General features: G+C 28.0%; 1 protein-coding gene across 2 annotated transcripts in view; it reads left to right on the forward strand.

The window, feature by feature from the left end:
• LOC107452528 (mortality factor 4-like protein 1) overlaps positions 1 to 7,218 on the forward strand; it is a 31,351-nt gene extending 24,133 nt beyond the window's left edge. The window contains exons 11-13 of one of the 2 annotated variants that reach the window (XR_015433855.1): positions 1,394 to 1,478; positions 6,148 to 6,891; positions 6,944 to 7,218. Coding sequence is in view for 1 of the 2 variants with exons in the window: in XM_043049551.3 (XP_042905485.2) it covers positions 1,394 to 1,478; positions 6,148 to 6,226 (164 nt within the window). In the remaining variant the exon portion in view is untranslated. Of the gene's footprint in view, positions 1 to 1,393; positions 1,479 to 6,147 lie in introns of both variants that reach the window. The other variant, XM_043049551.3, reaches the window with a different exon arrangement.
• The last annotated feature ends 4,264 nt before the right edge of the window (positions 7,219 to 11,482 follow it).

The following is an 11,482-nucleotide window of genomic DNA, read 5'->3' on the forward strand; positions in this document are numbered from 1 at the left end:
TACCAACCCCATCGATTCTAATAATAAAATTGGTGATAAATGTCAATCTGGGGAAAAGACAGAGTTTTCTGAAAATGCAAAACATTTATGATCTAATTTGTTAATATTTAAAAAATTACTTCATTGCATAATCTGGGCTCGCAGGAAATTTGCAAAAAATTCAATTTGTTATATGAAATTTTCAGAGAATGTTTGAAAGTGATCAGTTTAGTCAGTTAGTTCAGTGATCAGTTTGTCCATAATTATCTTATGGCTATTTGGTATTATTCTGTTGTTACTGCTACTTTTTTGCACACTTCTGTAAATCTCCTACAATTTCAATTATTTGTCTTTTGGCTAAAGCTATTCTAGTATTAAGTTTATGTATGTGAATATTTGATTACTATCTCTGTGGTATTTTTCAGAGTTTTGCAATTTTTTTGAACTATTTGTGTTAGAAAAACTTTCAAACTACCTTTAACACTTGGAAATAAGAAAATAATTATTGCTTTCAAGTATATTTCTTATTATCAAAAAAATTGACGTATGTATTTGTTTAATCGCAAATTTGCTAAATCCATATCTCTCTATGTTTACTGAATATTTATAAATTCTCAGAAAAGAAAAATTTTGCTAACAAAGATTTAATGAGGGAAAAAAATGTTTTAAAATTATGGGGCTAGTTGTTATCGACATTGTCAATCTTCATCTGAGAAAGAGTACCCTGACATAGAGTCGAATTAACATGTCTTATATACTAGTGAATTGTAGTTGTAATTTTGTAGTGGTAGACACACTACAGTACTCTCCCACCAGAATTATAGCTGTGATAGAATTCAATACATGGATATCACTAGTTGCTGTATTTGTGACAGAGCGGGAGAGCTGGATTAAGGTCATCGGGTTTTGAACATTAATCATGAGAACTGTATGAAGATCATGGTCGTAGTCGCTCCTGTGTTGCCTTTAGCAGTCAGGTGTATGCAAGTTGACATTTTGTGTGATCGAGGTGAGACTGAGTAGCAACAAGCAACAGTGCGAGTAGGTGGATAATGTCGCAGTCACAAGTAGCAAGTCAACTGTTCCATGTAAACCATCAATCGAAGTAGGCGTTACTGTCTAGGTAGGTGTGTTCATATCGAAGTGGGCGTGTTCACATCACGTCCAAAGGTCACCAATGTGGGGAGAGAAGTTATTGACAATGTCAACTTTCATCTATGAAAAGGTACCCCGACATAGAGTTGAGTTAACATGTCTTATATACTAGTGAATTGTAGTTGTAATTTTGTAGTGGTAGATACGCTACGAAAATTCCTTATAATACTTGAATATTATTTTACTAATTTTTAAATGTTTATACAAATAAATTTAAGATTTAACTAATATATTTATTTATTTATTTATTTTTTTTAAGGTAAGATTGGAGGAGCTCTTGCATATACCCAGTTAGATGAAGACAGTATACAGTTACTAACTACAAATCTTTTTGAGTTTTTAAAGTGAGTATAACATGTGTGACTTACTTGTACACATTACATGTGGGATTTTTATTATTAATATTTTAATTGCTAAATGTTATTTTAGTATGAATATATTTTATATGTAAAAAATGGCATTCTTTAGCTATAACCATTTACCATAAGCATTACTTTTTGTAGAGTCTTTTTGCTAAATATTAACCGTAGTTAACTGAACATTTATCTAAAATGAGTGCTGACTTTTTGCAGTTTTGGGAAGTAGGGTAATGTTATTGTCTTCGATGAGTGCTAATCTTAAACTTTATCACTTATGCCGAAATATTTACAATGAAACCTCGATACAACAATATTTTGAGGACCAAATTAATATATTGTTGTAGAGGGATATATTGTTATATCGAGGGCCTACATACTTTGGGGGCTCAATAAGATTTTTTTTATTAATTTTAATGTTATATATGTATTAACTATAAATGTATTTATATGTTATGCAAAAAATTAATTTGCAGAGTGTTAATCTTGGTTAAATATTAAAAACAGTTGAAATAAATTCAGAAAATATTGTGAACATACCTGGAAACCATTTTTTGAAAATAATATGATTAAGGAAATGAAATCAGATAGGAAAGTTACATGTGTGACTTCTTAAGAGATGAGGGAGGCAATTCTAATAATGGAAGCTCTTGGGGTGATCAACAGTAAGTCTTCTCTTGTCAGAAAAAGTGGCAAAAGATGATAAAATAAGATTTTTTGCATTATTTAAAAAACAATAATGGGGAAAATGAGGGTGAAATTTGGGAAAAAGTCGTCTTCCAGAGGCTTCAGAGAATATCGTAACATTGAGATGAGCATGACATTAATTCATATGCAAGCTTTTCCGTACAATGAAACATTATTATATTGGATATCGTAGTATCGAGAATTCACTGTATTTGAAACAATTCTACTTTGTTTGATGTAATTAAAGTAAATATAGTAGAGCCCATTTATAATGAAACATTGGAAAAACAAAAAAAATTCCTCGCTAAATTCCAATTCAAAGTTAGTACAAAAAAGTTTATGTGAATTGCTTTGTTTTACATATTTTAATTACTTACTGCAGCTTATAATTTTTCTTCACCTTTATCTGAGAGATTATACATTCAACTCGTTTTTTTTTACGGATAAATCTTTCTGACATTTTAAACGGCAGAATAAAAAGCATGCATTCAAGTTTAAGTATGGGGTGCTGGGAATGAGCTTTTCTTACGTATTTGACTATGAAACTGGAAATGTTTCTGCAACCAAATGTGTACATTTTCTGACGATATTCACACCCTTTTCAATGGCATGTCGTCTGGCTGGAATTTCCCTTTTCTCTGAAAGCATCTGTTGTCCATTACTTCAGGGATGAGATTTTTCCGCTTTTTAGCGGATTTCCGCTTTTTCACTTTTATCTCTTGAATTTCAGCTTTTTTATCAAAAATTCAGATTTTCTAATAATTTCACTTTTTTTTATAAGTATTCCGCTTTTTCAGAAAATTCACCAATTTTCAAAGAGAAACAGAATATTCAAACTACATAGCTACCAATCCTTTCTCATTTTTACTTATTTTATCTATTTTCTCCACTTTTACACGCAGCAGATAAGATTTTCCGAATTTTTTACCCGCACGCCAGATAGATCCGATTTTCGTAGTTCAAACGACTCTGCCTCTGACAAGCCTTTTAGAGGTCCCAAGGCTGGAATGTGCTAATATCTCGATTCTTATTCACGCGATTTGAACATTGTACGTTGCAATTCTTATTTGCGAGATTTAAAATCACGATATTGTGATTCATATTTACGCCTTTCTAAAAACCTATGTAGCGATTGGTATTCACGCACGTTTAAAATTCAATGTCTTGATTTGCTCATGCGGCTTATAATATCAAACATTGATTTTCGTATTTATATTTGATTTTAAAATAAGGCATTGGGATTCGCATTCACGCAGTCTAAAAATTATGCATCATAATTCTTATTTATGCAATCTAAAAATTACGCATCATGATTCGTATTTACGTGATCTAAAAGTTATGAATCGTGATTTGTATTTACGCGTTTCAAAAATTCTATATCCCAGTTTGTATTTTCTCATTTTCAAAATCGTATATCTAGTTTCATATTCATGTGATTTCAAAATCAGTAATTTTTATTCATATTCACGCAATTTTAAGATCAACTATCGCGATTCTTGTAAGAAGAAAAATTTTTTAAAATTAGTTACTATAAAGGTGACTGTTTTTCTAACGACGATTATTAGTATATGTAAGTGTTACAACATCAGAAACCGGACATCAGAAACCGGAAGGGAATATATTCAAAACTTACATTCTGTGCTTGCAAAGAAGTAAAAATAGGATTTGTCACAAGATGTTTGAAGATGGACTAACGACTAAATATAGCAAGCATAAAAGATATAGCAAACAAAAGCAATCACATCAATTTTGGAAAAAGAGTTAATTAACTCATCTTCAAAATTTTATTTATAATTGCTATTATTTATGCTATAAAATGCAAAATTCTTATCAAATAAAAAACAATTATCTAAACAGTTGCTGATTGTCATGTAATTTTTCAAACTAAAATAACAATTTTTGTATGTTAAGGAGTTACTATATATTTCTACCTCACTGTTATTGATGTGTTTCAGAGGGCTCTAGTTAGATTAGACTATAATATGAACGTAATGATTCAGTACATTATTAAAGTTTTTTTTTTCCAATATAATTTAAAAAGTAATATTACTGATATATTTGCTATAAATCACATAACAATATTTATTAAAAGAAATGAAATATTAATGTATATTCTCAGTAGTTTTAATTTGCTAAACCAGATAGTTTTTCAAGTAATAATTGTCTCTTATGTGAACTGAGGAAAAATATAATTTTCAGCTTTATTTTTTCAATTGGTAATTTTTATTTTCACTAAATGTTAAGTATCAATGTAATCATTTATATAATAATTGATTAGTACACAATTATATGTCAACACATTATTTATTACCTTAAACTGTCTGGAATTTATTATTAAAGGGTTGCGCTTGCGTAAAATTTACTATCGTGGAAATTCAGCTTTTTTGCCTTTTGGCTAATCTCATCCCTGATTACTTGGAAAAAGGGAATAAACTATTTTACATATTTGAATTACACAGAAATATATTTCACAATAATTAAGTCAGAAAATACCTTTAGTAATTTAAAATAATTAGTAGAGTACTGTACAATTTTTTTTATATAATTATTTTTAAAGCAGTTAAACCTGTCGGGAGCGACCGCTCTCTGTTCCACAGATAAATGTAGGTTGATCATTCTTAGAGGTTATTGACTTCAGAATTGTTATCGAAAATACATTATTTTTACGAACGATTTCAATTTTAGACGATGTAATTTACTTGGTGCATAAATGCCGTTTTTTGTTGGCGACATGAAAACATAGATCACTGAATGAAATTAAGTGTCTATAAAAATGATCCCAATTGGTATAATTATGTTTTAAAACAAATTTACCAATTATGAATGATAAAGCTATTTTAAATACACAAACAATTAGGTTTTTTGTTTAAGTTTGCATATAATTTTATATCATAAAAATTTGTTAGCTTTAAACGGTGAGAAGATGTTTATTTGAGATGCTTGTTTTTTCAAAAATAGCTTTTTTTCTAATGTAACTTTCAACTCTAAAAGTAAATCATTGATAGCATCGTCTTTAGTGTACTCTGACAGCAATATGGGGCTGTATTGCCAACAAGAACTCTTTAAATAAGAGCCTCAAGCAAACCTACATATTTGTTTTGTTTTAATAACCTCCTGGTGTACCCCTTTTCTCAGAAGTTTGCTCAGAGAGGTTTTAATGGTTTCCCCAAAAAGTTTTCTTATACACAAGTCTAAGGAAAGAATTCCGGGCCTCCCAAAAGTAGTCGTAAATAGAGAGGGTCGCTACGCAGAGGTGGTCTTTTTTGGAGGCTTCATTGTAATTTGCAATGCTTCCAAAATTATTTTCCTTATTAAATCCAAGAAAAGTGAAGATTGCTAAAAGAGTATATTCTAATACATAACATTGTACCCAACAAAACATGTTAAATTTACTATTGTTGTCAATGTATTTAAAAATAACTATTAAAATAAGTATATTTTTAATTCATAGTGAGTTGAATAATTAATTGCTGCGTAGCTCCGCTATAAGTTATCGTTATATAAGTTTAAATTATTTGTTATTCAATTTTTTACTTTTTATTTTTTGAAGCAGCATGCAGATTGAAATATTGTTAATTTAAGTAATTTTCTACATGAGAAATAACTTGCTTAATTCTTTTTCAAGTGCATTATTTTAATTTTTTATTTTATTTCAGATACCTTTTTTTTACACTCTCATACCTGGATAGCTTTAATTATACACAAAAAAAAAATCTTATATAAAAGCCTATATTTAACGAAATTTCAAATTTAACAAGCAAACCCCCTGGTGTATGCCTTTTCTCAAAAGCTTGCTTTTTATTCAGCTGTTTAAAGAAAAGTATTATCGGGAATAAATAAAACAAAATTGAGTACTAAACAATCAATGTTGAAACAATCAATGTTGTATTACACAGGCCCTACTGTATTTAAAACTTATAGTTGTTCATTTGTTATACAGGAAATCATTTTATTCTTTTTGTCTTTTCAGATATGTATCTAAATGTGCGTCTAGGATATTAAGTGTCAGCGATTTTGTTGCAGCACAAGATTTAAAGAAGAACAGTTAATGATTTTCAATTTTTAGCCTCTTATTTTTTTATCAATTAATAGTTTTCTCATTCATTAATTCACTCATTTACCACAAGTTATGTGTCAATAACTTATTTACTGTGTCAACATCTTGTTTGCTTCCAGTAATTCAATATTTTTTTACTACTTTAACTATTCAAATTAGTAAAATTAAAACTGTACTTCTTAAAGCATATTTAATGCATGGGCATGCCTGAAAGGTTCTGACGCATTTCAGTAAATCATATAAGTTACTAAAAGTGTTAAGATTATAAGATATTATCCTCAGTTTTATATTGCGATAAATTCTTATTTAAAACATGTATAAATGCAAAATTTAATTAAAAGATATCTGCTTGTTTAGTTGGCGTTTAGATAATCACTTAAATGTTAAAGCAAATGTCATTTTTGCCACATGATAGCAATAATTGTAAGCAATATGACCAGAGTTTTTTATAGTTTAAAAGAAAAAATAACAGTCTTAACTTTAGTCTTTATTATTTTGTTTTGCGTGAATTCCATTAATATGGTGCAGAAAAATACTGTACATTGCAAACAAAATCGCCATGCAATTAGCTGTCTATGTATAATTTTTTTTTTACTGTTTTTGCAATGATAAACATTTTTGTAAAATTCACACAGGTTTGAAATTACATGTTGCCATGTGCTTGCAATAATTGTAAGCCATATGACCAGAGTTTTTTATAGTTTGAAAGTGCTTGCAATAATTGTAAGCCATATGACCAGAGTTTTTTATAGTTTGAAAGAAAAAATAACAGTCTTAACTTTAGTCTTTATTATTTTGTTTTGCGTGAATCCCATTAATATGGTGCAGAAAAATACTGTACATTGCAAACAAAATCGCCATACAATTAGCTGTCTATGTATAATTTTTTTTACTGTTTTTGCAATGATAAACATTTTTGTAAAATTCACACAGGTTTGAAATTACATGTCAAATGAAAAATAAATAAGCATGTGTTATTTTTTATTTTGTGATTCTTTTTTGAGAAATTAAATCTTGTCATTCATAACTCAATGCATATTGTATTTAATATCAGCGCATTTATTTTCATGTTCAAAATTGTGCATAACAGTTACTATTTTATGAAGATATGGAATTAGGGCTGCTGTTATAGTTATATTTCTTTCTGTTTCAAAGAAAGAAAGACAAAAATCAAATGCCTAGTTTTTCTTTTTATGCACTTTTCAATACACAAAAAAACTTAAAGTTGAAATTTTTTAAAAATAATTACTGTAAATATTCATTAAGTAAATAATTCTCCAGCTTTTTATTTCTCAGCATTTTTATTTTATGAGGGTTACTGTATAAAAAAGGTGCAAAATATTCCTGATTGAACAGTACTGCAACTTGGTGAAATGGTTATATGATAGTAGTCTATTAGATTATTTTTTATTTTTAAGTTTTCTTGGATTAATAAAGCTTTCTAAAGCAAAAACAAAGTCATCTCAGACTTAGGTGCTGTTGTCCCCAATTGTTATCTCCAATTTTGGTAAATATCTTAAGTATGGTATTAGTTATGCATGTAACTTAATCTTGTTATTTTAAGAAAAATGCTGTCTGAAGGCTTGCAAAATTAGTATATGCTTTGAATGAAAATAAATGGTTTTTCAAGCTTTTTTACAAAAGGAATAAAGTATGTAAATCATATTATTTTTTTTATATTTAATTGGAAAATATTTGAATAGGCATTTTTTTAAAAATATGTTTAAGTGGATAGTTTAGTAATGAAAAATGTGCAGACTTAAATCCACATCTCATTCAAAATTTATTTTACATTTGCATAAAGATTACCGTTTTTGTGAAACTGATATGATTATCAAGTTATTTTAATGAAGTATTTGTAAAATTTATCTAATTTTTTTTTTTTTTTAAATTTTAATGAAGTATTATTGTGATAAGTTTCTTATCAAGTGTTTGTTTAACTTCCAGTAGTATAAACCTTAGTATTAATCTGTAACTCCATTAAAAAATTCTTAAAATTTGTTTGCAGAGCACAAGGTTAAATATTTGTATTCAAATGTTGCATTTGGTAGGTTTTCAAGTTTTAAAACAATAAGAATGATTAATACAATAAACATGGAGAAATAGCTGTTTTGCTAAAAAAAAGTACTTAAAGTTTATTTATTGGAGCTTGGAATTTATTAATTCTTTTAAGAAGTAATATGTTTTAAATTTATTCAGAAAAGGAAAACTAGCAGGAAAATTAAATTGAAATTTTTTTTTTAAATTTAAATTATGTTTAGCTTACTGAAATGAATGATCATTTTTAATCATATTTTTTACAAAAAAAAAAAAAAAAAAAAATGCTAAACACCATTAAGTTAAAAAAAAATATTTATTAATAAATTTTTGTCTGCATCACCAAAACAAATATGTGGCTCACATCACCATTCCATGCTAACAGGATTGGAATTATTAATTACGAACATCTGGGATTTTTTGGTTGCATTATTTTTTGCTTAAAATTTGTTTAATTCTAAATGGGCTTGAGTAAAAGTTCTATTTCTATACTTCCTATCCTTGTCTTAATATTGTCCAGGCTCTTTTTTTTTTCTCCACAAATCTCATGATAATTATTATTCATTTCATTTTTAATTGAGACTGCATTTGAAAAGGCATGAAAAAAAGAATCATCTTTCGTTTGTTTATTTTTGATACTTTTCATGTTTTTGTTTTGCTTCAACTGAAAAATGCCAATAATTTTGAATGCTTTAACAATGTAAATGCGGAATAATAATTTGTAATTACTTGCCAAAGGGACAACTTTTAATTTTGTTGGAGGCATTTACAAATTTTCTCAAAATAAATCATTGCAAGAAATGCTCAAGTAATTGAGATAAATACATTATTTTATGCCTAAGTTTCTATCAATGTATACGGAAGTTAAAATACATATTTCTAAAGTGAAAAAATTTATTGTCTGTAATGTACAAGTCTTTTAAGAAAATTATGGAAGAATATAAAATTAGAGTTTTTTCACTTTTAAATGGAATTAAATAAATAGTTTGCGTGTTGTGTTCTTCAGAAATTGCATACAATAATCTTAATTATTTGCTTTATAGTTATATTTACCAATAAAACATAACTATATAACCAACGTTTTCAACTGTATTTTTCTCCATTAGAATCATTATTAAGAATCACTGATATCAGAAGTTATTTTTTAAACATGTTTTTGTGTAAATATTTTTGTACAAAATATTTTCAAAATTCAGTGTCATACGTTATCACATAACTATTACATTGTGGTTCAAACCTTAACGGTGTTTTTTTTTTTTTTTTAAGAACAAAATGTGTGTTTTACCATCTGTATTAACAATTTTTGTAATTGTACATATTTGTATATAACATCTGTGTCCTGAACTTTGTGTAATTTTTGGCATTAAAGTAATCAACATAGTTGAATGACTGTGAATTCTTCTATAAGAAATTCATGAATGTTCTTATTAAAATTGGACTCTATTTGACTGTAAAAATGGGATAATATTGATGATTTAAAACTTGTTCCTTTTCTCATTGTCAATATTCATATTTAAGTAAAAAAATTTTTTTACAGTTTTATGTCTATTGTGTGAATTTCTTTATTATTAATCTTAATTTTGTATAGGGACTAAAAAAAGAATACTTTGATACCATTTGATTAATTGATCTTAATGGTTTAAAGGCCTAATCTTAATGCTAATACAGTTGAACTCGTTTATAACGAGCATAAAGGGACCGTAACATTGTACTCGTTAAATCCGAGTGCTCGTAATAAACGGGTCCTTAAGGCAGGCGTGCAACCAGAAGAGGAGGGGGGGGGGGCTTTGGAGGTCAAATGAATGAGTTTACTTAAAATTTAATTAATACTTACTTACTTTATTTACATTAATTAATTTAATCAAATACTTTCTTGCTTACTAAATTAATTCTTACTTACTAAATTTAATTAAATACTTTTATCGGTCATGACCGATAAGGCACGAAATCGATACGCCACCGCCTATTCTCACGTGACTTTTCCCATGCTTTAGATTAGAGAGCGATAAGGGCAATTAAGTTTCAGTTCGCGGTTTCTTTTTTTTTTATTTCGCGCGCATTTCTTATAATTTTGAAAAAAAGATAAGACTAGAAAGATGAGAAAAAAGATTGCAAGACAGAAAAATATTGCTCGCTAAAACCGGGTCTTTCTCGTTAAAAGCGACTTCTGTTCCATAGACTTAACATTGATCCAACCAAATATTCTCGTTTCCCTCGTTAAATCCGAGCTCGTTATAAGAGAGTTCGACTGTAATACTCCTTATATGCATAAATAGTGCTGACCAGAGTGGCGACGATTACAGTAATCGATTACAACTGTGATTGATTCTGCTATTAATATGCTACTTCATTATTACTGTTATATAATCAATTACTTGTAATCACGATTACAAGTAATTGCAATAACAAGTAATCATAATTTCTGATTACGTGAGAGTCGGAAAAAATTTAATCGATTGCATTTTTCGATTACAATAATAAATTACTTTTAATCATAATTACAACTGCAATCGTAATTCTAAACATTCATAATTTTTATTAAAACTGCAATAGTGATTATAAACATTCATAATTTTGATTAAAACTGTAATCGTGATTACGAGTTATCAAAATATAGGATACATGTAACTTTTTGCACACTATTGTAAAATTCATTTATCCAAAGATAATTCCATAGAAAGAACAGCTTTTAGTAAATGTTTATTATTTTATTTAAGAATGGTCCAAAAAAAGTTATACTATTTTTTCCATAATTTTAAAGAATATCATTTTACATGGCGAATGCAAAATTGGTTGAATAGTTTCTGAGAAATTGAATTTAAGAAAAAAGTATATTTAGAATTCGATTTCTCAGGAAGTATTCAACCGATGATGTGAAAAATTGTATACCTTACAATTCAAAATGTTTCCGACAAATATTTAATAAAGAATAATTGCTAGAATTTATTTTTTGCTGGGAATTATCTTCGGATAAAAGCGAATTTTATAACTGTGTGCAAAAATGACTGGCTTAACAACTGAGCTTGATCCATTCCTCGTATCTGATGCCTAAATCTCAAGTGAATAAGAAATTAAAATCATAAACTTTTATACCATGCATCTTCTATCCAAGAATAAATAAACACTAGCACAGACCCGGTCAATCAGGAATTAATCCTAGGACGAAGGATTTTCGGCAGCATTAAATCTCTTCATTTTTTAAATTAAGGTT

The sequence above is a fragment of the Parasteatoda tepidariorum genome, chromosome 5 (genome assembly GCF_982258835.1).
Source record: "Parasteatoda tepidariorum strain Cologne lab strain chromosome 5, Ptep-v5.0, whole genome shotgun sequence".
NCBI classification, from domain to species: domain Eukaryota; kingdom Metazoa; phylum Arthropoda; class Arachnida; order Araneae; family Theridiidae; genus Parasteatoda; species Parasteatoda tepidariorum.